The 27496-nt window shown below is 40.7% G+C and overlaps 1 protein-coding gene and 1 pseudogene across 50 annotated transcripts in view; both read right to left on the minus strand.

Annotated features, from left to right (window-relative positions):
• TCF4 (transcription factor 4) overlaps window positions 1-27496 on the minus strand; it is a 381881-nt gene that overhangs the window by 51095 nt on the left and 303290 nt on the right. For all 50 annotated transcript variants that reach the window (XM_086373565.1, XM_086373560.1, XM_086373561.1 and 47 more), the window contains 2 exons: window positions 8533-8638; window positions 4025-4158 (listed from right to left, as the gene is read on the minus strand). In XM_086373565.1, the coding sequence (XP_086229691.1) occupies window positions 4025-4158; window positions 8533-8638 (240 nt within the window). The remainder of the gene's footprint in view (window positions 1-4024; window positions 4159-8532; window positions 8639-27496) is intronic.
• On the minus strand, window positions 7933-8105 carry LOC147346319 (U2 spliceosomal RNA; annotated as a pseudogene).

Below are 27496 nucleotides of genomic sequence, written 5' to 3' on the forward strand. Positions count from 1 at the left end.
TAATATAAGCACACACAGATGACACCACCCTAAAGGCAGAAAGTGAAGAGGAACTAAAGAGCCTCTTGAGGACAGTGACAGAGGAGAGTGAAAAGCTGGTTTAAAACTCAACATTCAAAAACTAAGAGCATGGCATCCAGTCCCATCACTTTGTGGTAAATAGACGGAGAAAAATGGTAACAGTGATAGACTATTTTCTTGGCCTCCAATATCACTACAGATGGTGACTGCAGGCATTAAAAGATGCTTGGCTCCTTGGAAGAAAGCTATGACAAACCTAGACGGCCTATTAAAAAGCAGAGACATCACTTTGCTGACAAAGGTCTACATCGTCAAAGCTATGGTTTGTCCAGTAGTCATGCATGGATGTGGAGAAGGCAATGACACCCCACTCCAGTACTCTGGCCTGGAAAATCCCATGGATGGAGGAGCCTGGTGGGCTGCAGTCCATGGGGTCACGATGAGTTGGACACAACTGAGCGACTTCACTTTCACTTTTCACTTTCATGCACTGGAGAAGGAAATGGCAACCCACTCCAGTGTTCTTGCCTGGAGAATCCCAGGGACGGGGAAGCCTGGTGGGCTGCCCTCTATGGGGTCGCACAGAGTCGGACACGACTGAAGCAACTCAGCAGCAGCAGCAGCATGTATGGATGTGAGAGTTGGATGTTAAAGAAGGTTGAGCAACGAAAAACTAATGCTCTCCAGCTGTGGTGTTGGAGAAGACTCTTCAGAGTCTTCAATCCCAAGGAAATCAATTCTGAATATTCACTGAAAGTACTGCTGCTGGACCTGAAGCTTCAATCCTCTGGCCCCCTGATGTGAAGAACTGACTCACTGGAAAAGGCCCTGATGGTGGGAAAGACTGAGGGCAGGAGGAGAAGGGGGCGGCAGAGGATGAGATGCTTGGATGGCATCACTAACTCAAGGGACATGAGTTTGGGCAAACACTGGGAGATAGTGAGGGACAGGGAAGCCTGGCGAGCTGCAGCCCATGGGGTTGCAGAGAGTCAGACACGACTGAGCGACTGAACAACAACAATGTAAGTACAACCAGGAAACTCTGGGTTTGCTACAGTCTCTCCCATTTGGAGGATTAGAGGTTCATACATTTTCAAATCTATTTTACTGCACAAGAGACTTGGTCCCATATTGTCTGCCGCCCAATTCTAATGGACGGAGGTTCATGACATTGTACAGGAGGCAGGAATCAAGACCATCCTCAAGAAAAAGAAATGCAAAATGGCAAAATGATTGTCTGAGGAGGCTTACAAATAGCTATGAAAAGAGGAGACACAAAAGGCAAAGGAGAAAAGGAAAGATATACCCATTTGAATGCAGAGTTCCAAAGAATAGCAAGGAGAGATAAGAAAGTCTTCCTCAAAATGATCACTGCAAAGAAATAGAGGAAAACAATAGAATGGGAAAGACTAGAGATCTCTTCAAGAAAACTAGATATACCAAGGGAATATTTCATGCAAAGATGAGCACAATAAAGGACAGAAATGGTATGGACCTAACAGAAGCAGAAGATATTAAGAAGAGGTGGCAAGAATACACAGAAGAACTGTACAAAAAAGATCTTCACGACCCAGATGATCACAATGGTGCGATCACTCACCTATAGCCAGACATCCTGGAATGTGAAGTCAAGAGGGCCTTAGGAAGCATCACTACGAACAAAGCTAGTGAAGGTGACGGAATTTGAGCTGAACTATTTCAAACCCTCAAAGACGATGCTGTGAAAGTGCTGCACCCAATATGCCAGCAAATTTGGAAAACTCAGCAGTGACCACAGGACTGGAAAAGGTCAGTTTTCATTCTAGTCCCAAAGAAAGGCAATGCCAAAGACTACTCAAACTACTACTGCAAATTATGCTCATCTCACTCACTAGCAAAGTAATGCTCAAAATTCTCCAAGCCAGGCTTCAACAGTATGTGAACCATGAACTTCCAGATGTTCAAGCTGGTTTTAGAAAAGGCAGAGGAACCAGAGATCAAATTGCCAACATCCGGTGGATCACCAAAAAAGCAAGAGAGTTCCAGAAAATCATCTACTTCTGTTCTACTGACTATCCCAAAGCCATTGACTGTGTGGACCACAACAAACTGTGGAAAATTCTGAAAGAGATAGAAATACCAGACCACCTGACCTGCCTCTTGAGAAACCTGTATGCAGGTCAAGAAGCAACAGTTAGAACTGGACACGGAACAGACTGGTTCCAAATAGGAAAAGGAGTACGTCAAGGCTGTATATTGTTACCTTGCTTATTTAACTTTTATGCAAAGTATATCATGAGAAATGCTGGGCTGGATGAAGCACAAGCTGGAATCAAGATTGCCGGGAGAAATATCAATAACCTCAGATATGCAGATGATACCACCCTTATGGCAGAAAACAAAGAAGAACTAAAGAGTCTCTTGATGAAAGTTAAAGAGGAGAGTGAAAACATTAACTTAAAACTCAACATTCAGAAAACTAAGATCATGGCATCCGGTCCCATCACTTCATGGCAAATAGATGGCGAAACAGTGGGAACAGTGGCTGACTATTTTTCTGGGCTCCAAAATCACTGCAGATGGTGATTGAAGCTATGAAATTAAAAGATGCTTGCTCCTTGGAAGAGAAGTTATGACCAACCTAGACAACATATGAAAAGCAGAGACATTACTTTGCCAGCAAAGGTCTGTCTAGTCAAGGCTATGATTTTTCCAGTGGTCATGTATGGATGTGAGAGTTGGACTGTAAAGAAAGCTGAGCACCGAAGAATTGATGCTTTTGAACTGTGGTGTTGGAAAAGACTCTTGAGAGTCCCTTGGACTGCAAGGAGATCAAACCAGTCCATCCTAAAGGAAATCAGTCCTGAATATTCACTTGAAGGACTAATGCTGAAGCTGAAACTCCAATACTCTGGCCACCTGATGCAAAGAAGTGGCTCACTGGAAAAGACTGTGACGCTGGGAAAGATTGAAAGCGGAAGGAGAAGGGGACGACAGAGGATGAGATGGCTGGATGGCATCACCGACTCAATGGACATGAGTTTGGGTAAACTCCGGGAGTTGGTGATAGACGGGGCGGCCTGGCGTGCTGCAGTGCATGGGGTCACAAAGAGTCGACACAACTGAGCAAATGAACTGAACTGAAACCTAATGCATGACCTAGCAGTAGTTTTTCCTCCACTTAGTGATAGGCTTAAGTTCTTCAGTAGATTCTGGGATGTGGGAAATTTTGAGACTAGAAAAACCCCTGATGCCCTGTTTTCTCCAGAATAAAGAGACATACTAGGATGGACGCGTGTAGGATGATGGGCAGAATGGAAACTTCAGTAATAAAGAGACCATTCTCTTTAGCTCAGCAGTCTTCAATGGGGTGAAAGTGAAAGAGTACCAAGGAGATGCTGGAGGGTGTGGAAGTAAAAATAAAAGACTGAAAACTGGGAATCTGATCCAAATACAAGCCGTCTGCTTGCTGTAACTGACGAAGTGTACAGGAAACATGAAGGGTCTCCTTTAGGTGTGATACAATAATTCAAAGCTGTCATCGGCTACAGAAGCTGGTCAAGGTGAAATGGAAATGCCCTTGGGAGATGTACATTACCTAATTCAAAGTCTACGGACTGTCGCTATGCCCCCTGCAGCATACCCTTCAAAACTACAGATAGTAACCCCTGCCTCAAAAACAAACATAAAAAAAACCCCTACAAAACAACAACAAAAGCCAAGGAACCACCACAGCTAAAATGCTGCAACTCAAATACAGTATGTATTTATGTACTTAAGGAAACTGACATGATAAAGAAAGCACAGAACAAAATTCAATCAACAGAACAGTGCACAACACAGAGGGTCTGTTAGGCTTACAAAGGAGATCTGAGTATGTCTCTGATCCCAGAAACGAGACTGTCAGAAGGGTGTGTGCCATTTTATGTCCATTGACAGAGCCCATGTGTACATGCACGAGAAGACAGGAGGGGATTTAATAAGCTAGCTGTACCATCGCCCTCGCCACGCGCGTCTGCCTTACCAAACGTTCGTGAGGATGCAGGCTGCAGTAGCTGCTAGACTGTGGAATATGAGAAGAATTGCCCAACATCCCTCCGTAGCCAGGCTGATTCATCCCACTGGAGGAGCTCCAAGGGTCACTGCTGTGATGGCCATCTGTAAAGGACAAAGAAAACCGTGACTTTCCCGAGGCACTCAGCCTTGTCTTATAGTCCAGGGCTTCTCCATATCCCCGAAAACAACTGCCTGTGATGTGTGCATCTTTGTGTTGGAGAGCTGATTACAGAAGACCATCTCATTACACTTTCCACGTGGCTCTACATTGCCAAACAAATATAAATATTTAACACAGTTAAAGGGTTCCTAGTAAAAATTCAACTGGAAAAGAACAGAACATATTTCTCTATAGAATTATGTCAAGACAGCAAGGTAGCTAATGCTAAAGAAAACACTTCTCAGATGTAGCCTGACATTTTCCTTCCTATGAAAATCACTGAAAAAATTTAACTGTTCCTGAATTTTGGGGTGAAAATAACACCCTTGAGATAATACACAGATGGCCAGTTTACAAGTTTTGTGAGCATATAAAGAAATAAGTAATAATGAGAAAGAATATCTGACTTCAGAGACTGGGTTTCATTTTTGTGACATACAAAGTAGATGGAATTAAAGTTGGAATTATATCATGGGATGTAATAATTACAGAGAAGGCAATGGCATCCCACTCCAGTACTCTTGCCTGGAAAATCCCATGGATGGAGGAGCCTGGGAGGCTGCAGTCCATGGGGTCGCTAAGAATTGGACACGACTGAGTGACTTCACTTTCACTTTTCACTTACATGCGTTGGAGAAGGAAATGGCAACCCACTCCAGTGTTCTTGCCTGGAGAATCCCAGAGACGAGGGAGCCTGATGGGCTGCCGTCTATGGGGTCGCACAGAGTCGGACACGACTGAAGCGACTTGCAGCGGCAGCATGTAATAATTTAAGGAAGAACAGTCCCAAGTATATAGTTCTGAGTGTTTGTCTCCTTTCTGAATGTTTATATTTTGATATATAGTTATATAGCTAACTTAAGTCTTCAGTAGCAATCAAAAGAGTACACACATATCATAAGGTGGTATCTACATTACAATTTTGAGAGCCTCTAGATAAAACTCCAGAGAAGTTTAAAATAATATGAAAATTATATGAAATATATTTTAATATCAAGCTAATTTTCTATTAACACCATGTTAAAAATATTCCTACAGATTTTTTTCCACTCTCTGGGCCCAGAGGCCTCAGTCACTGTTAAGTTTGCTTTGCTTGGTCTGGGTTTCTTAAATTAAGGGTGCAGAGGATCTATGTTACTGCTGTTTTTTTTTCCTTCAATAGTTTAACAAAAATTATTAAATGCAAGATGTATACAACATAAGAGTTTTAACTAAAAGATGGAGGCTGAAGTTAAAATAAGAGGTCACACAGCAGTGAATTTAAAACATGCTACTGACATGTGTGCATGCTCAGTCATGACTGACTCTCTGCAACCCCATAGACTATAGCCAGGCAAGTTCCTCCGTCCATGGGATTTTCCAGGCAAGAATCAAACCCATGTCTCCTACGTCTCCTGTTTCGGTAGGCAGATTCGTTACCGCCGAGACACCTGGGAAGCCTGTGCTATGCTACTGACAGTCTCTGAATCGCTTTCATCTAAACTACATTTTCTTCGAGACCTGAATTCTCAGGGTATTGGAGACTCTCACTGAAGGCAGCCATGTGAAATGGGATTACAACGTACTGTGTCTGTGATCATCATGTAAAAACATACGACTTTTAAAAAGTAGCTATTCATGGACTTCAGATTTAGCTCAGAGATTGTGGAAGTGTAGATGTCATCTTAAATTCAAACATGAAGTCTAAGAAAAACGAACATTTCAGAGAGATGACATGCATGGCAAATAAATTGAGAGTATCTATCATTGAACAAGAGTCTCCTGAAACATTTTGACAGGATGTACTATATGCAAATACATTTAGGATTTGTTAACTCAGACACTTTACTCAATGCAGACTTACAAAAATACACATTTTACATAAATTATGCTTTTCACAGTAAATTAATATTTATCACATCCCATGATCTTGGCATAATGTGTTTTGAAAGAATAGAATTAGATGTGTGCGAATTAATTGTGCTCATCATAAATGTCAACTCAAAAAAATTTTTTTTGTGTGTTTTGAGTATTTATATGCAGAAAAGCAAATTTGTTCCCCGTATTTTGCATGGTCTGACACGGAGAAGAGCCTGTTGTTTTAATCTACCTGATCTCTCCTTACAGTGTGCATGGTTTAACCAAGCGACCTTCCTAAAGGCAGATGGACAAAATCTATCCTTGTGTCCATTTTTCTCCACGAAATTTGGCTTTGGGTGATGAGTCCTTGAGTTGACAGTCTCTGTAAGCACAAGTAATGGTAACACAGTTTCTCTGGTCGTAAAAGAGAGGTGTCAATGCCCAAAGTGAAAGTCGCTCAGTCGTGTCCAACTCTATGAGACCCCATGGGGTGTAGCCCGCTAGATCCTCTGTCCAAGGAATTCTCAAGACAAGAATACTGGAGTGGGTTCCCTTCTCCAGGAGATCTTCCCAACCAAGGGATCGAACCCAGGTCTCCCACATTGCAGGCAGATTCTTTACCATCTGAGCCATCAGGGAAGCCCAAGAATACTGCAGGGGGTAGCCTATCCCTTCTCCAGGGGATCTTTCTGACCCAGGAATCTAACCACGATCTCCTGCACTGCAGGCGGATTCTTTACCATCTGAGCTACCAGGGAAACCCGTTGACGCCCAAGTGACTACTACTTAAAGCTGCAGGTGATACACCTTTGTCATGGCACAGAATACACCCGAATGACGTACCTGATGCTCCCACTGAAAGAAAGGGACACCGAGGACAGGTCACAAAGCTAAAAGACCCCGGTTAATAGGCGCTCCATTACACGTGAAACCAATTCTCTCTATTCCCGCGAAAGTGAAAGTCACTCAGTCGTGTCTGACTCTTTGCGACCCCATGGACTATAAAATCCATGGAATTCTCCAGGCCAGAACACTGGAGTGGGTAGCCTTTCCTTTCTCCAGAGGATCTTCCCAACCCAGGGATAGAACCTAGGTCTCCCACAGTGCAGGCTGATTCTTTGCCAGCTGAGCCACAAGGGAAACCCAAGAATACTGGAGTGGGTAGACTATCCCCTCTCCAACGATCTTCCCGACCCAGGAATCGAACCGAGGTCTCCTTCACTGCAGGCAGATTCTTTACCAGCTGAGCTATGAGGGAAAGCCAGAGACCCGTTCAATTCAACTTTACAGATTTTCCATGGAATTTCATATGTGAACAAACAACCTAAAAGAGCTAAGACTCTACAGGGAAAGGAAACAAATTCCTTTGAAACAGAAGGATTTTGAATGTGTCCGCTCTAATCTAAGGGAGGTGCCAAGCCATGTCCCTAGGCTCTCCCTCCCGTGACATGGTCCTTCCTGGAAGAGCAAGGAGGAGGAAACCCCACGGCACTTTGCCAAGGCAAAATGAGTTAAAGTTTGTGTACAGGGATTCCTGGTGAATTCTATATCTGAATTTCATAGCATTAACACTGGTAACAAGATTATCACATTTTGACCACAAGTGTCCAGGGTACACAAGTGTCCAGCTAAAGCTGCATCCTGTGGATAGTCTCCTCTCATAAGGAGATGTCATTTAAACCCTCTCAGTCTTCCTACGCAGCAGAAAGAGAAGTCCTACTGGAAGTGAGCCTATAAGCCCAGGTAGCAAACATCCATGTGTGCTGAATGAAATACACTGGACAATTAAGTGGATTAAATATACTTCATCTACCACAAAGCTGTAATTTTCAGTATTTGTCTGGGAAAAGAGCTGGGTCTTGGCCCCTCAGTCAGTCAGTTGTTGGAATAGAGCTTTTGCTGTGTAATGAAATAACACTCCTGACTTTCAACAGGTCACTTCATCTTCAATGGGACACTTGTTCTTCCCTACGAATTAAGAAACGGCCAACGTTTTTACTGATAAGAACAGACACTACACTTGATCTTAGTCAAAAGGCCGAGAAGTGATTGTAAGTGGTCAAATTTTTGTATAGAGGTATGTATAAGGACAATTTGCTCTCCACATGTCTAAATCCATGATGCTCCAAATACATGTTGAATCAAAGCACTTCTGAACATATATGTACGTGCTCTTCTCAGGAAGAGGTGATGTAGAAATGCTATTAGTCACGGTGGACATTCTCCCAGGAAGCATCCTTCTAAGTAACCAAACCAGTCTAATCTTAACTCATGATGGCGCAAGAGGTTTTCATTTACAAAACACCTCTCAGTGAAGTTTCTACGTTTAATGAATTCAAGTCCTAAAATAGAGCGTGACCTCCCATGTTCTCTGTTGGCCTCCTACTGCATTTCTTGAGTATTAGAACAGCACTCTTTTGTCCCATATATGACATAAAAGACCTCTGGATATCCCCTTGGAAGAGGCAGTGTCTTACCTTGCATGAAGAAGGAGCTAGGGAAAGTGCTGGCTGCTGGTTTCGAGGAAGGGTAGCCTGGCGAGTCCCTATTGTAGTCGGCAGTGCTGGCTGATGGAGCATAAACCTGGGGAACGAGAGCCCATTTAGTTTTGCTTGCTGCCTGCACCAAAGAATCTCAAGGTCTATGACTTTGCAAGAAGCAGGCACAAAAGGCACAATTTCTACCACATCCATCCGAAATCTGATCAAACTCTAGAAACACTACCCCATTCCCCATACAGAAAAACAGAACAAAACAAAATGTTGAGTAGGTTTGTGCAAATGGAAAATCAGGTGTGATATTTTCCAGTTATAGGCAAGAATACTGAGAACGACATCTGGTTGTTGTGTGTGCTCGGTTGGGTCTGACTTCTTTGCAGCCCCATGGACTGTCACCCTCCAGGCCCCACTTTCAATGGAATTTTCCACGCAAGAATATTGGAGTGAGTTGCCATTTCCTCCTCCAGGGGATCTTCCCGACTCGGGGATCGAACACATGTCTCTTACATCTCCTGCATTAGCAACTGGATTCTTTACCACTGAACCACCTGGGTTGTAGATATATAATACCCATAGGGTTGTTGTAGGAACCTAAGCATTCTTTTTTTTTTAAACATAAATGGCCCAGAGCATGTAAAAGGTAAAAAAAAGACGTGCTTCCAACTTGTCCTATTTAGTCTACCTTTCAATTAAAATTTAAAGACAGAGACAGAGAGACAAAAAGACAGATAAAATAAATGCACTCTCCAGACCACAGAAAGTGACAAACGTATCTTAGAATATTAAATTCCCAAAGTGTTAGCTTTTTGTAGAGATGCAAGAAAAAGGCTATTAAAAGCCCAGATCTACACAGACCACCAAAAATCAGTGTGCACACAGGAAGGGGGTGGGAGACCCTCATTTACAGCTCTTTCATCTTTGTATGTTCAATAAACTAAAAAACTGCCAAAATCTTAATTTACTTACATTCGCTTACTAATACTCATGGGATTTGGGGAACCAGCTCTTTATAAAAATAGCATGTGTATTTTCTTGTTTATGTTTGCTTTAAAGTAGACAGCACAGTAGAAAGGCATAAATTCATGAGGTATAGTTTAACTTTAATTGGTTTTCTCCCTTGCCTTTTCTGCTAAATATGATTTTTTTTTTTAAATCCCTATTTTCTTTTGCTCCAAAAGTTCCTCTCTCCAGATGGTCAGAGAGACTAAAACACTGTCATCCTCTTGATGAAAATGGATACCTTCCTGCCTCCATTTTGAAGCAGGCAGCGGCTCACAAAATTGGCAGTGAGCCTACAGTGATATTCACAGGTCACAGTAAAAGAAAGGGAAATTCACCAATAAAAAGGCAACTGCAGGGTTACCAAAAAAATAACTCCCCCCCCTTTTTTTTCCACAGCGCACATGGAATAAACACCCTAAGAAAAATTCTATAATTGCTCTCAGAACACCATGAATCACAAACTAAGCATTTAATACATGGTTTAGGATTTCACAAAGGATAGGGCCACAGCGACAGATGTGGGAAAACACGCACACACATGCATACATCACATAAATGCTACATGTGCCCCACAGTGCCCTTGAAATTGAGAGATCTTGGAGACAGAACAAAACAAAAATAAACCATAAAAACCTGGTCCACTTTAAAAAAAAAAAGGAAAGAAACAAGGATTCTTCTTCCTAAGTCAGGGAGGAATCTGAGTCCTCTATTTTTCCTCTTATTTTAAAATTTTAGTCATATCTTAAATGTATAAACAGCTACCTGCTTCTCTAACAGGGCTTATAGTAAGGACAATTTTTTTTTCAAGTATCTGTAAAGGGACAAAGAATAAAACATAAGCCAGAAATCCCAAAGCAAATCAGTACCCTAAGTTTATCAAGCAAAACCCAGTATTTTTTTGAGGCTTATACAACTGACAAACAGTTTGGAAAATACTACTAAAGGTATTTAGAAGTCTTGAGATTAGCTAAAAAGATGAAAACAAAAATTACCTTCGAGGGAAAGGGGAAATAGATGATCTCATTCTAATGGCAGAATGAGTAGAATACACTCCACTATACCTACAGGCTAGGAGCCTGACAGCCCCTTGGCTAGTGAGTATTAATATGAACTAAGTATACTATGTGTTACTTCCAATTTCAGAAACCAATATTTTACTATAAAGTTGAAAATAAACTCTCCCATTATTAAATCACCTTATTTTAAAAAAATAATCTCAACAAATTCTTTTAGGATAATATATAATTTTAATTACATAGTCTACTACCTTATCCTTAAACATGTACTATAATTATTGCATAAACATCATTGATGGCATCTAACAAAATCTGCCTTTTGGATAGAATTATTTGATATCTCTTTTGGGAGACAAAGACAAATCTTCAGTAATTTTATAAGGAGGCTACTTTGACTATGAATTATGATCAAGTGTGAAGATCTGAGAATAAGATCACTTATCCCAAGTTCAGAAATGCTGCCTGCATGAAAAAGAATATGTATGGGGTTAAAAAGCTTTTAGGACATGTTACACTATACAATTTCTATTTTTCTGGTGCTGTGGCCAAATTAAGATTTTTTAGATAAGATGAACGTCTTTGTTAACAAGAAATCAAACACTATTAATAGTCTTTTTTTTTTAAAGGCAATTTCTGCATATTTTATAAATTTTCTTTATATTATAATTGATCAGGTACAATGTTATTCCCTTTTAATTTATATACTTCATCTTTCTCATCAAAAGTTATTTTAAAGATAAGTGCTCTATATATTTGTTTGTAAAAATAAACATAACATAGAACTGTTATACTTAAAAAAAAAAGTATTTATGTATCTATTTGGCTGCAAAGGGTCTTAGTTGTGGCACATGGGACCTTTGGTTGTGGCATGTGGGATCTAGTTCCCTCACCAAGAATCAAACCCCGGCCCCCTGCCTTGGGTTTGCGGGAATCTTAGCCGCTGGACCACCAGGAAGTCTCTTATTATACTTTTTAAAAGTAGAAGGAATAAACCCCCCTCACATTTTAATCATAAGAAAATTCAACAATGGAATGGTCAAAGACCTGCTCATCAATTGTCCTTTATTGTCTACTATTCAATGGCTGCCTTCTTTAAAAGTGGTGGTGGAGGTATAAGATGCTATTTATGAAAACAGAGTGATGATAAGTGATTCCGCTTATCTTCAATGTTTTAATTTTTAATAACCTGGATCATCAGTAAGCTGCTTCATTATTTTACTTCAGTCAACTAATTTCTCAGCCTCTTAAAAGACTTGAAAGTATAGGCTGCAAGAATGTATTTAACAGAGACACTAAATTCAGTAAGAAAAGCTCACATCCACTCAACTTTAATTATTATTATTATAGGTAAATAGAATGATGACTTACACATTTGTTAGAGAAAATAGCTAACAGAATGATAACAAACATCCCAGATCTCTTCAAATGACTAACACCAGAAAATCAGTCCGATGGAAAATGAAATACAAATCCCAAACTCTCGTTCAATGTGTTGAAGAAACTCTGCCAAGGAAACATGCAGAGAGTCTAAAGAGAAGCAAAAACCTACACTCAGTTTTCTTCTGACAAGGTATCTTAGATCAAGGTGACTTTTGGCATTCCAGTTCCTCCCACAAGAGTAACAAAAGAAGTGTGAAATTCTGTTGCAAAATTGGAAATGGGCAAACTTGGCTCAAGTTCAGAGACTACAGCAGTTTGAGTGAGCTATCTGCCGAATAAAGGCTTAATGGGAAACTAATAGCCAAGTGTAGTTCATATTCCAAGTCAGCACCGTTATCTTTTTTCTCTTATAATCTGATTTTAAAACAAAATCACAAATGCAGAAATTCTGAGCTTAACAAAACCCCGTAAACAGCATAAACTCTGAAAAAATAAAAAAATCTATAAGTTCTCATTTTACAGATTTAACTTGTGTTGTAATTTGAGATATACTTGAGATATACTTCTATAGTCTATTAACCATTCCAACCAATGTTCTGATTATCTTTTGCGCTATCATCAAAGAAACAATATGATATTCTTTTAAATAGAACCTCTGCCTACTAGAAAAGAAGAAAAGCAAGCAAACACACAAACCAACAAACAAAATGAAAGGAGTAGAACGCATATTCTACCTTTTTCCTTTGAGGTGCTCATTTTTATGTCTTGGCATGTCAGTTTCACTTATGGAAATTTTAAAAGATAACAATGATTACCATTTGTTCAGGGCGTTTTGTGGAATGGCTTTTGTGCTGGGAGCTCCATACACATTATTTCTGATCTTCATAATAATCATATAAGATGGGCATTATCAACAGCGTCATTTCTATTTTATATGACTAAAGAATGGTAGACAGGTCAAGTGTCCTGGCCCAGGCAGGCCTGGGTCACATAACTGCCCATTCCATCATTTGTGAGCCAGGCAACCTTGGAACTGTTTACTGTACTCTCTGGTCTTTAGATTCCTACCCATAAAAAGGGAATAACAGTGCCTGCTATGCCAGATTCTTGAGAGAATTAAATGGCATCACGTATATAAAAGCGACTAGAATACCTGGTACCTAAAAAACATGCAAAAAAAATCAGATTAATAGCATTAATGTGCTGTTATTTTTTAAAAATTATCTGGACAAAAGTGACTCAGAAAAGTTAAGCCACTTTTCCATGTTAAAAAATTACCAAGTGGTAAAGATTCAAACTAATCATTAAAGTCTACATTCTTTTCATTAAAAAACAATTTGTTGATCTTAAGAGGCAAAAAAGAAAAGATAGGGTTAGCTATCAGAACAAGGCAATACTTTGGCAATGATTTATAGAAATAATTCTTGTGGGGTTTCATAACTGCCTTTTAAGAGAAGAAAACTTGATAGGGCATGTTGAGAGTGAAACCAATATGCGTCAGTTACTTTCTTCCCGAAGTGGGAAGCTGAACTCCGGAGGGCATAAAGAGAAGTGGTTATAGATCATGTATCATGAGGTGTATAACTGAGTGGGGTTGAGTGACAGCCACTAGGTTGCAGAGTAGACCTGGGCCTCTCTGTGACCAGCCAGTACCATCTGAATAATTTCCAAAGAGAACCAGGTGAGAATAACTGAAACATTGTAACTGAGACTTTTTAGATCCTTAAGAGGGTTACTATGTGCTCCATGATGGAGTAGAAAACAGCAAAGCACAATTATGCCCCAGATGCCCAAGTGCTAGGGAGGCTGACTTAGCAGCTCAGACCTTAGGAGGTTTCACAAATATCCTAAACTGTGACAGTTAGACACTGGAACGCCAAGAGTCGGTGGTACGCCACTGACGCTCACACACCTGGGCATGTGGGTGACCAGCATCTAATGGGGAAAGTGCCTGTAAGGGATCAGCTTACTGCTCAGGAAACTGACTGCAACGGACCTCAACTCTTACAATACTGTTGGAAGGACACAGGTCACTGTAAGCGGAAAGAACAGCTCAGGGCAGTGGTACCTCGACATGCATAAGAACTGAAATGGACACTGTAATCGTTCTATAGCACAAAGTTAAAGGTATATTGCTGGCTAATCCATAAAGCAACCGGAAGATGTACTTAGAAGAGATGGTCTCCAGACAGCAGAAAAACCCATTTGGCAGAGTGGTAGAAATTACTCTGGAATCAGACCAACAAGGCTCAAATTCCAGCTCTCATAAGTAGTTGTGAGGACAAAACAAAGCACTTTCTCTCTCAGAGGCTCCGTTTCCTCATTTGTCAATTTCTTCACTATCAAATGTCAAATGGGGCTATTTTGCCGTGCGGATTAGAGAGTACGTATGTCAAGCATAACTCCTTATCTCTTGTAGGAGCACAATAAATGGTATTTATATCCAAAAAATATAAACAAGAGTTTAGAGTAATTTTTAAAATGTCCAGAATGGTGCTGTCCAATACAGTATCCATGAGTCCTATGTGGTTATTTGAATTAAGCTTAATTAAAATTAAATAAAATGAAATATTCAGTCCCACAGTTACACTAGCCACATTTCAAGTACTCAATAGCAAACTGTGGCCACCGGTGACCATACTGGACATCACAATGTGGAACTTTCTCACTATGGCAAAAAGTTGTATTAGGAGCACTGATTTAGGGTAATGGCTGTCCCCAAGGAGACCTACTGAGCCCCATATGAAACTCTGTTAGAGCAGCCATCACAATAATGCAGCTTACATAAGACTTGCTGTTGCCTTTCAGCTTCCAAAGCAAGAACTCTTCTGGTGGACTAGAGGGAGAGGCAGATTACATGTATCCTAGCACCTAGTGAACCACCAGTGTTTAATAAATGTTGATTTTTATTGGATGGCAGAACATTCAGATGTCCATTTTACTTACTATTTTTAGAGTCCCTTGTACTATTACATACTTCTTAACGCCCTTTTGGTAACCACCTGCCCACATTCCTGCAAGCAGGACTGTAAAGTAGAACCCCAGGGAAGAACAGCTCCTGTGATCCCCAGATCTCTGGATGTGTAGGAAATAACAGTAAGAAAATCTTACATGGCAATTTTCTCCTTGGCCCCTAGTTAGTCTTTGGCAAAGGAACTATAATTAGGCACAGTGTGATCACTTTGAGACAATAAACGGTGAACAGATTTTTAACTTTTTCTGATCATGAGTTTTCACATTACATCTTGGTAACTGGATTCCTGATTCCACTCTTTTTATTACCCTTTCTTTCATAATGTTTTATATCAATTTTTTTTATAGATGTTCCTTTCTCTTTTCAGGAAATTTCTCCAATTAGTGTTCTCTCTTCTGCCTCCTGGCATCACATTTTTAAAGTTGAAATCAGTTCAACCGCATTTTATAAACGGGGGAAAGGCAGATGTAAAAGGATCTACCCGAGGGCCCTGAACAGAGCTCAGGACTCCTGAATTCTCATTTTATCCTCTTGGCACTCTCCTTCCTAAAGTCTTTTTTAATTTTTTAACTTAAATATTCAAATGGGTAGCAAAATGGCATAAAAGGCTAGTAAGTAGATGAAAGTAACAGAGTTGAGTAAGTTATCATGAGGTTTAACAGTAGTGAATCATGCTCAAGAGCATGAAAAAGAAGGTAGTAAACAACCCAACGGTGCAAAGAAAAGCAAAAGCCAACTACAGAAATAAAAATTATTTATCTTACATATTCTCAGTATATACTAACAAGTCAAGCAATATTTACTAGTGGAAAAAGATCCTACTTTATTTTCAAGTGATGGTTAAAGGCCCATTTGATTATCACATACAGGAAATATGTTTGGAAATAACACATAAATGTTGCAGTATATTGACAAATAGATGGATTTATATCTATTGACAAATAGATTGTAGATGAAAAAATTTCAGAGATGTAATCTGTTGAAATTGTGAAGCTTTTATTTCCATCTCAATTACCTGAAGCTTTTATAGGAATTAAATAGTTCTGAAGTGCCCTTGGAGAAGGCAATGGTAACCCAGTCCAGTACTCTTGCCTGGAAAATCCCATGGATGGAGGAGCCTGGAAGGCTGCAGTCCATGGGGTCGCTAAGAGTCGGATATGACCGAGCTACTTCACTTTCACTTTTCACTTTCATGCATTGGAGAAGGAAATGGCAACTCACTCCAGTGTTCTTGCCTGGAGAATCCCAGGGATGGGGAAGCCTGGTGGGCTGCCGTCTATGGGGTCGCATAGAGTCAGACACGACTGAAGCGACTTAGCAGAAGTGCCCTAAAGTAACTTTCAGTAAGAAAGAAAAGTTTTACTCCTCAAACTACAGTGATACTCTGAAAAAAAACCCCAATTATCTAAACGTGTAAAATGTCCCCTTCATGTATATGGTATTCCTATTTCATTTCCTTAACAAGGAATAATCTGTATTCACTCCACCACAGTGCATCACAAAAACGAGAAAAAGAACATGTATATGAACCCCCTAAAAGAAATCCCTGGAATATGTAATATATTTAGAACACAAGTCATTTTGGCATACATCCATATGCTCTATCACAAATACCACGTCTAACTTTTTTTTACCCTTCTGAATATCAGCTGAGTTTTGGTTATCTGTTCATGAGTATATTAAGTCTGAAGCTAAATTCTACAAATGAATTACCGCCAAGAGTTTTATCCTTTTCAGCCACCAAATATCTTTTCTCTGTGTTAAGTAGTAAGACTGTAAGAATTTTAATTCCCTTCTCTATCAAATTGTGTAACCCCAAGAAATCAAAAGAAAGCAACAACAAGGAGAAGCAGAGATATGAGTGAGTTACAAGGATCAGAAGCAGAGAAGCATGCAGGGATGGACAGACTGTAGCCCATCCACTTTCGACCAGCACACCCAGCCTGCAGCAGGCTCAACAACCGCAGTGAAACAGTGAGCTGGACCCATTATTAAGTGTGCAGAGCACCCCAAGAGCTGCAAAACCCCCTGACACTGCTTATGGCCAGAAGCTTTACCTTGTTCTTTCCTTTCTTCAAATAAAAAGGCAATACATTTTAAAATAAAGGTAGTTGCAGTCCGTTTTTCAAATCTCTAAATTTCAATCTACTAAACAAGTCTCTGTAGCTTAAAAATTTACAAGGAAGGAAAAAACTGTGCTTCAACTAAAAATAAGGATAAACTAAGACAGAATCACTGATAATTATATAGCAATATTATTGTGATTTAATCTACATAGTGTCCTGTTATTTTTACCAGCATTTTGCAAGTATCAGTGTTGTCATTGCAAACTTGAGGCAGAAAAACAGTGAAGATAGGTATGATTAGGCTCACTCTGTTATATCACAGACGTTTCATACATATGATATTGAAATACAGATATAGAACATTTGAGGTTTTAAGCTGTCTTCATGTATTATCATGCATTCTCAGTGGCATATGCAGGGAGTTAAACATTAAAAAAAAAGAAACAATTTATTATGGTATTACAACTTAACACTCTGTGTGTGTGTTGTCACTCAGCTGTGTCCAACTCTTTGCAACCCCACAGACTAGAGCCCACCAAGCTCCTCTGTCCATGGAATTTTCCAGGCAAGAATATTGGAGTATGTTGCTGCTATTTCCTACTCCAGGAGACTCTCTCACCCAGGGATCAACCCACGTCTCTTGTGTCTCCCGCACTGGCAGGCAGATTCTTCACCACTAGTGCCACCTGGGAAGCCCGTAACACTCAGCAGAGCTGGAGAAGACCTGGTCTCAAGGCCTGCCAGTCCCAAGCTCTTGTGACTGTTGGCATGACAAAATGATGACAGTGATTAAAAAAAAAAAATAGAAGGGTGAGACGGGGTGGGAGGTAGGAGGGAGGTTCAAGAGGGAGGGGACATATGGATACCTATGGCTGATTCATGCTGTTGAATGGCAGAAACCATCACAACATTAAAAAGCAATTATCCTCCAATTAAAAAGAACTCCCCTCCCCCCAAAATAGCTAACACTTTACTTAGGGTATGCCAGACATTATTCCAGCAAAACTGTACATAAACTCAATTTTGTCTCGACACTAACCCTATTGTTTTATTATCATCCCGATTTTACACAGAGCAATCTGGAAGCAGAGACATATTAAATAACTTGTCCAAGTCACACAGCTAGTTAAGTGGAAAATGGAGATTCAAAATCATGTCATCTTGTTTAGGCATCTGAGCTTTAACAAGATCTCTCAGTCACTAAGGGGCTTCTCTCCAGGGTCTTCATAGACTCCTACCAAAACCCAGATTTATAGAACTCTGGGTCTCCTTTACATACTCCCAGGCCACTGGGCAGACGAGGGGCTCAGAAGGCTGTTTGGCCAAAGGACGAAAGGTGACCGCAGACAGTGGAGCACAAAGACAGTTCTTGGGCACTGGACCAAGAAGGAGGGCTTTTCATCTGTCTTCCAGATCCGAAGCTGAGTAGGACCCACTCCTTCTGTTTATCAGGGCTAAAAACAGAGAGAGGCCAGTGACCTGCTGGGAGTGACACTGGCGTTCAGTGGTGACTTAATACCAACAGTAAACTGATTAAAAAAAATCACCACACTAGTACTTAAAAGCATTCACATGAAGCGTGACTACAGTCCCATCGATGTGCACCAGCCTCTGGCTCCAAGTATTTCTTTTTATTTTTACACCTGCATTGCTCTTGGCACTGATGGAGCAGACACTGTATGTTTGCTATTCCTTTCAACGTGGTGTATCACAGGAATGCCCACTGCCAGCATTCCGAGTACCTGAGCCCTCGCCGAGAAGGTCTTAAACTGATTAAGTTACACCTGGCTGAAGATCTCTTGAAATACTTAATTGCATAAAATTTGGTCCAGGTGAAACCTGACTTCGTCTGGTTACACTCCTTACGTTACATACTCACAGGGGAACCCGCTTCCTCACCAGACTCAGGATCGGCACAGACAAAAGACTGGATATTAAGCCCATCACAACTCTTTAAAATGTTCTGAACACCTAAGCTGTTTTCAAGTATTTACTGACTGTCCATTAGTAATTAAAGGTTATGTTAACAAGAATGATTTATTATTTCTGTCAATTATTATTATTTGTGAAAGTGAATGAAAGTCACTCAGTTGTGTCCCACTCTTTTCGACCCCATGGACTGTACAGTCCATGGAATTCTCTAGGCCAGAATGCTGGAGTGGGTAGCCTATTCTTTCTGCAGCGGATCCTCCCGACCCAGGAATTGAACCAGGGTCTCCTGCATTGCAGGTGGATTCTTTGCCAACTGACCTATGAGGGAAGCCCATTATTATTATAGATTATTATTTGTAGTAATCTACAAATCATAGCAGATGATTTCAATCATAAGCAGATTGAGCTAATTTATTTTATCTCACTTTCTACAGCTGTCACATCAAATTCATGACTATCAATTTTTTCTAATGGATCAGCTCCCATCGCAATATTATTTTTTCCTCTTTTGCTACCAGCTATTTGCTTTTTATTTTTTAAGATGACAACTACAGGGTCATGTGTGCCCTAGTGGCTCAGATGGTAAAGAGTCTGCCTGCAATGCAGGAGACCTGGGTTTGATCCCTGGGTCAGGAAGCTCCCCTGGAGAAGGGAATGGCACCCCACTCCAGTATACTTGCCTGGAAAATCCCATGGACAGAGGAGCCTGGTGGGCTACAGTCCATGGGGTCACAAGAGTCGGACATGACTGAGCGACTGACACCCAACACAGAGTCGTGAGGAAGTGTTGCAACATCAAAATAGTGTTGGTTACATCTGCCAATAAATAGCTTTGTGACCTCTGAGGACACGATTTCATCAACTGAATGAGGATGGCGTGTTTTCACGATGAAAACACGTTATACAATTCCACAATAAAGAGGAAAATTAATTTTAGGGTTTATTCCAAAGTTAATTATTGCTGTTTCTTCCACATTGAAGGCAAGGAAGGCCTGCTGGGGACAGTCCATCACAGAAACAGTGAAGTTTAAAAAGTACTAGGAGAGTGACGCCAGTCAGAAAGACAAATACTGTACATTAATGCATGCGTATGCAATCTAGAAAGATGGTACTGCTGAACGTATCTGCAGGCGGCAGTGGAGATGCAGACACAGAGCAGACTTACGGACACAGGAGGGGGAGGAGCGGGCGGGACAAATCGAGAGAGTAGCCTGGAGACATGTGCGTTACCAATGTAAAACAGATAGCAAGTGGTGGGACACAGGGCGCTCAACCCAGTGCTCTGTGACAACCTAGGGGACAGGATGGGATGGGAGGGGCTTCAGGAAGGAGGGGACACATGTACGTCAGCCTGTGGTCGATTCGTGCTGGTGCATGGCAGAGGCCTACACAACACCACAGAGCAATTATTCTCCAGGTAAAAAAAGGATTATGAAAACAATGTGCGGGGATGTGTGGGTGTGTGTGTGGAACCAGGCACAGAATAGGCCCCAGTAGTTACTAAATGCCCACATGAATGAATGAATGCATCACATACAAGATACAAGTCAAATTAAATAACATCATAACGCAGAGAAAGATAAACATTCATTGATTCTGCCAAAATAGATTTTAGTACATCTCACTTCTCGGTGTGTTTTAGAGCTGAGCTGACTTCTGAAAATGGAGGCAGTCACCCATAATAATCGATATTTAAGGGTTCTAAGAGATCCATTTCCCGTCCTTCTCCCTTTGAACCTAAGGCCATTGGTTGATGCCTGAAGCCGAGAGCTCACATCCTTCAATGGATGTTAATAGGTGTGTTTTTAAAAAAGGAATCTAGGCTCAAATAATTCTGGTCACTATTGGCGTAAACAAATTAATACCACTGCCATGGGCTTTAGTCAATGTACAGTGCTATAAGAGATACAAGCCTACTTTCCCAGAAATAATTCCACGTTACAAATCCACTTTTCAACACACCTCCAATCATCCCCCATCGTGGGAAATGTTTTTATAGTCTGTTAGCATTTATTAGAGGGCTTCCCTCATGGTGATGTTGTATGGCTTAGCAATAAAGAATCCGCCTGCAATGTGGGAGACACAGGAGACTGGTGTTCGATCCCTGGGTCAGGAAGATCCCCTGGAGGAGGGCAAGGCAACCCACTCCAGTATTCTTGCCTGGAGAATCCCATGGACGGAGGAGCCTGGCAGGCTACATACAGTCCATGGGGTTGTGAAGAGTCAGACACGACTGAGCACACAGCACATCCAACCGAAGCAGTTATTTCCCTTTGATGTGATGAGGTCTCTAATCCTTTCCCAACAATCAGTTTTTAAGAGTGAGAGGAGAGTGGAGAGGGGATGTGGGAACAGAGAGGGTTCTACAAGAAGGAAAAGCAGCACCCGAGAAAAATGCTGACTTTACAGTCTGCCCGTACCCAATAAAGGTCACTATCAATGGCAAATTACAAAGATCACTTAATGGCAATAAATGTGCCATTTCTATTTCTCCAATCCCAGTATCTTTAGGGCTGTGTTTGTACCACTCAGAGGGCCCAAGGGCCATCATTCCTAAGTATACATGCCCTCCCAGAATCAAGAGGGACTGGGAAGAAAGCTGTGTCACACAAAAGCAGAAAGACACGCTTTCAAGAGCAGAGACCCAGACAAGAAGGAAAAGATGGTGAAGCCAAGATTCCAGCAGATATTCCGACAAGATGAAATTTCAAAAAAAAAACACGATTCACACAACTTCTCTGACCTTGAACTTAATGGTATGAAAGGAAACTTGGTGAAATTCTATGCTTAATCATCATAAAAAGTTGGTATTTTCAAGGTATTTTAAATTACAAAGATTTTCTGCATCCATTACATTATTTAATAATCACTTTGAGATAGATTATCTGTCCAAGTGGTCAACCATCTCACTACCTTTTTACATTAGGAGACAGAAGCAGGGAGGGCCACTTTCCGTCCCAGAAGTCACATGACTCTAGGAAGGCAGAAAAAGTTCTTTTTGTTGTTGCTGTTCATATACTAACTCTTGAAATTAAAAAAAAAAAATTTATTTTATGAAAAAAAAAATTATTTTATGAAGTAGAGTTGATTGACAACGTTGTAAATTTCTGCCCTACAGCAAAGTGATTCAGTTACATATAAATGTATCAGTTCAGTTCTGTCACTTGGCCGTATCCGACTCTCTGCGACCCCATGGACTGCAGCATATCCTTTTTCATGTTCTTTTCTATCATGGTTTATCACATATATTAACTATAGCTCCCTGTGCGATACAGTAGGACTCTTGTTTAACCTAGGCTTTTCACTGCAAATCCCAGGTCAGAGTTGTTAGTGCTTCATCAGAATATCCTTCCAACCTGGAGGGGTAGGATGGGGTGGGAGAAGGGAGGGGGATTCAGGAGGGAGGGGACATATGTATACCTGTGGCTGATTCATGCTGATGTATGGTGGAAGCCAACAAAATATTGTAAAGCAATTATCCTCCAGCAAAAAAAAAAGAATATCCTTCCAAATCACCTATGGTCTAAAGAATGTGGAGATGAATTTTTCATATTGGTAAATATCTACTGATGTTGAGTAGAGTTAAAGATGAAATCTAGACTGGGCTTTAAAACAGCATACTTAACGCTGCTGCTTCCAACAGATGCCTTCATCTTCTGCTCACCAAGAGAATTGTTAACGAACAGTGAGTTTCCAATCTGGTGAAGTTCTGAACAGGAATCATCGGCACGGTACACTGTAAAACTACCACCCCATCCTTCCTCCCTTTCACAAAGCTGAAAAAAGGATGAATGATCTTTTTATTCTGTCAAAACATATGGGCCTAAGTACTTTCAACTAAAAACAAAAGCATGAAATAATTAACAAATGTATGATTCTGTGGCACAGATTGAAATGAGGAAAAAAAAAAAAGTACGCAAATTGTCAACCTCTCTGTCCAATCAGCCACCTCTCTATATTATTCCTTCAGATTCCTGCCCTTCCCCATACCCCAGGCGAACATTCAGGTAAAATCAACCAGCAATATTTCACTGACTTAACTCACAGCAGAGCTTCTCGATGCTTTGGTACATATAAATACTAAATAAATAAAATAGGAGGCTAGAATTTTCATTAGAAGCTGACTGGGAGACTTCAGACATATAGCAACCAACTAGAAAATGTACGAAAGTGAGCTTAGTTTAACACAAAATGTTTATGCGACAGAAACAAAAAGGAAATTATCCCATTAGGATAGGGTTATTTAAAAAAAAACAAACCAACCAACCTTAAAGACTGGGTAACAGAAGATCAAGTTACCAACAATAAGTAGTTAATATCTTTAAGCACATTTAAAAGACAATTCAGTTGACTTTCTCTAATATTTAAATTTCAGACACTTTTTTAAGGGATCTAGTTTTTCTCAGTCTTAAAGACACCAGTTTAAAGATCAGCTACTGGCTACTTCAAATATTTATCTGGAATAATGATGGTATAAATAAATACAAACAACATTTTATATTTTTATTGTCAATTTCTTTAACAATAAAAATTACAGTATGAATGCCCCTTTGATTCCTTTCCAAGGAATAAATATTCTTTCCTTTGATAACTAAATTACTTTGTTCAATCAGTTTGAATCGTCAAAACAGAAATGTAAAATCCAGATGATTGCTCACTATTAAGATAAGGAAAGCAGTTTAAAATTCTCAATGATGAAAAAAGTAATGAGAAAATGCTTCTCTCATAAGAGGAACACAGCAGTTTTACATAATAAAAAGCTTAAAATTGATTCCTGTCTTTTTTTTCCCCTTGATAAATTACTAACTGGTGAGAACTTAAAAGAACTATACAGAAAGGTTAAAAAGCAGCAAAGGAGGTTTCCTCTTCCCAGTGGAGAAATATCCATTAAATATATAGTTCTTTGCTTACATAATCAGGACATATAAGATACGCTGTCAAGAACTTTCCTATCTCTAGGTAGGTAGGTAGACAGACGGATGTGTACAGTATGTATGTATATATGTGTATGTGAGTTTGAGTATAAGATTAATGTTTATAAAACACAGCAGCAGGTGGACAGGAAGGAACTACTTACTGGGTACAGGGTTTCCTTGAGGGGTGATGAAAATGTTCAGCCACTGGACAGACACAATGGCTATTCAATACTATGACTATACCAAATACCAATGAATCACCCATTGTAAAATGGTTAATTTTACATTATGTAAATTTCACCTCAGTTAAAACAAAAGAAAACAAATCACTGCAGCAGGCCCATAACTTACGCGTCCTTCACAAAAAGACATTAGTCAGGATTCATCTGTGTGTGTGTGCTAAATTGCTTCAGTCGTGCCCAACTCTTTGCGACCCTGTGGACTGTAACCCTCCAGGCTCCTCTGTCCATGGGATTCTCCAGGCAAGAGTATCGGAACAGGTTGCCATTTATTCCTCCAGGGGATCTTCCCAACCCAGGGATTCAACCCATGTCTCTTTTGTCTCGTGCATTGGCAGGCGGGTTCTTTACTATTAGCATCACTTGGGAAGCCTGGAATCATCTGCAGGAAGGTGGTACTCCGGCAGAGGAGAGGACCAACGATCAGTCATATTTCTTCAGCAGTAAATCTTGACATCAGACATCACTTGGAAAATGTAGGTAAATTATGTAGCCGTTTTGGTAGAGGGAGAATCGTTAAGTTCGTTTCCTTGATAGAATGAAGAAGGTTGAATTTGCTAACGAAGAAATTATGAGTGACTTTGGTAAGAGAGCAGTTTTACCAAAGTCACTCATAATTTCTTCGTTAGCAAATTCAACCTTCTTCATTCTATCAAGGAAACGAACTTAACGATTCTCCCTCTACCAAAACGTCTTACGTGGGCTCACCAGCTGAAGATAAGGGTCTCCAATGTGCTCTAGGGAGCAGGAGGCCGTCGTTCCAGTTTTGATTCTATCACTCATCAACGGACCACTGGTGGGTCATGGACCCTCTCTGAATCATTGGACCTCTGTCTCAATCTTATAGTAATTATTTGGAAAATACGTATCATGACATCTGCTGCTACGTATTTGAGATGTAGTACAAATAAAACCAGGTCATGCACCGAGAAAACACCTTGAACAAGGAGGGACCTCAGGCATCTAGTTTGTATGGCATTTTCAGCACCCTTGCTGCTGTTTAGTCGCTACTTTGTGTCTGACTCTTTCGCGACCCCAGGTACTGTAGCCCACCAGGCTCCTCTGTCCATGGGATTTCCCAGGCAAGAATACTGGAGTGGGTTGCCATTTCCTTCTCCAAGCGCTCTTCCCAACCCAGGGATCATGTCTCCTGTGTTGCAAGTGGATTCTTTACCACTGAGCCACTGGGGAAGCCTTCTGGTACCCTGAAAGTGAAAGTGAAGTTGCTCAGTTGTGTCCGACTCTGCGACCCCACAGACTGTAGCCTACCAGGCTTCTCTGTCCATGGGATTTTCCAGGCAAGAGTCCTAGAGTGGGTTGCCATTTCCTTCTCCCGGGGATCTTCCTGACCCAGGGATCAAACCCCGGTATCTAGCATTGTAGGCAGATGCTTTTACCGTCTGAGCCAGGGAAGTTCTGGTACCCTGCTGCTGCTGCTGCTGCGTCGCTTCAGTCGTGTCTGACTCTGTGTGACCCCACAGATGGCAGCCCACCAGGCTCCACCGTCCCTGGGATTCTCCAGGCAAGAACACTGGAGTGGGTTGCCATTTCCTTCTCCAATGCATGAAAGTGAAAAGTGAAAGGGAAGTCGCTCAGTCGCGACCCCATGGACTGCAGCCCACCAGGCTCCTCTATCCATGGGATTTTCCAGGCAAGAGTACTGGAGTGGGTTGCCATTGCCTTCTCCATCTGGTACCCTAGTGATGCTTAAAATATTTTTTGACAGTGATGAGACTTACACAGCAGATTTTTAGTGCGGACGTGCCTTACATAAGTATACCTCAGGTATTTTTGTTGAAAAAAAATCTGTTCTCTGAATCATGAATGGCTTCTTTAAGGTATGGAGCAATGGGGGTGAATCTCTGGCCTCACACCAGGAAGATGTCATGTGGAGATTACACAGATGTGAAAGATACTATGGTCCAGAGTCACAGATGTCCAGCCCTGAATGTGCAAAATTTCTCAAGGAAATCATCCATGTAGAATTTATGGGTTTCTCTGAAATGCTGTATTTGTGGTATCTGTTCCTTCTTTAATGGAAAACTTTTTGATATGTGGATAACCTATTCATCTCTTTCTTAAAAAAAAAAACTACAAATAGCAATGTGTACCAGTGATATCATATCGACAGGAGTATGGACCAAAAAACTTTAAGGGAAAGAATGAACTCAGTAAGTTTTAATCAAATATATTTCATCTTCTAAACTCTCCCAGCACTTTATTTTTTAGAAATTTGTACTTTTCATCAATTATACAGGTCTTCTCTCCCATAAAATACTGTGGGTTCCTTAGGGACAAGGGGTATGACACAGAGGACATTCGATGCAATGACTTGCCTATAGCAGGTGCCCAATTAATATTTATTATACAAACAAGGGCAACAGTCAAAGCAAAAGAGGACCAGTTCTTTCCTTCACTTACAAAGCTTACACAGCAGATTTTTTGTGCGGACATGCCTTACAAAAGTATATATCTTTGTTGAAAAAAATCTGTTCTCTGAATCATGAATGGCTTCTTTAAGGTATGGCACAATGGGGGTGAATCTCTGGCCTCACACCAGGAAGATGTCATGTGGAGATTACACAGATGTGAAAGATACTATGGTTCAGAGTCACAGATGTCCAGCCCTGAATGTGCAAAATTTCTCAAGGAAATCATCCATGTAGAATTTATGGGTTTCTCTGAAATGCTGTGTTTGTGATATCTGTTCCTTCGTTTTTGTGTCCAGATTTTAAAAATAAAGATTGCATGAAGCTACAACAAACAAGAGTCAGTCTATGAGTTTCATTTCCCCCAGAAGACTGAGAAGTTCAAATAGAAGTCAAGGCAGGTTAGGACCACACATCAGAGTTGATGGGTATTTTCTACTATTTCCATCCAATGGGAACTCAAAACCAAGCTGAACTGGGATAAGGAGACATAACACAGAACACAAACCCCTTAAATAACTCTCTCATCTAAATTCCTCCTATTTTTTCATGGGTCTTTCCAGATCCTCTTTCATTTGATTGGTCCATAGCGCTCATTTTACCCTTTACATGTTTTCTAACTTGTGTTGCTATCTTACGTTTTATATTTATGGTCTATTTTCCCAAATGCGTCCCAACCCCCGGGACGTATGTGGCTCCTTCTTTCCACCAGTCTGTCTGTCTGGAAGATGTGCATTTTCCATCGATGATGAGCATGACGATGACAATGGTGGTGGAAGAGCATCTTGTCCAGCCCTTCCCCCATCCCTCTATCTTCTTTCCATACCCACTACTCCAACGAAATGGCTCAAAAACTCCTGGATGCTGCAGCCACATGTTACTTTCACTCTGGGTAACATGTGACACTGTTGACAATTTCTTCCTTCCAGTCAAACCTGCTCTCCTTGGCTTCTGTGGTGTGTCTTCCTGGTGCTCCTGCAGTCCCTCTG

Source organism: Bos grunniens, chromosome 24 (assembly GCF_055505025.1).
Source record: "Bos grunniens cultivar Pamir isolate PY7600 chromosome 24, Bosgru_T2T1.0, whole genome shotgun sequence".
Classification (NCBI taxonomy): domain Eukaryota; kingdom Metazoa; phylum Chordata; class Mammalia; order Artiodactyla; family Bovidae; genus Bos; species Bos grunniens.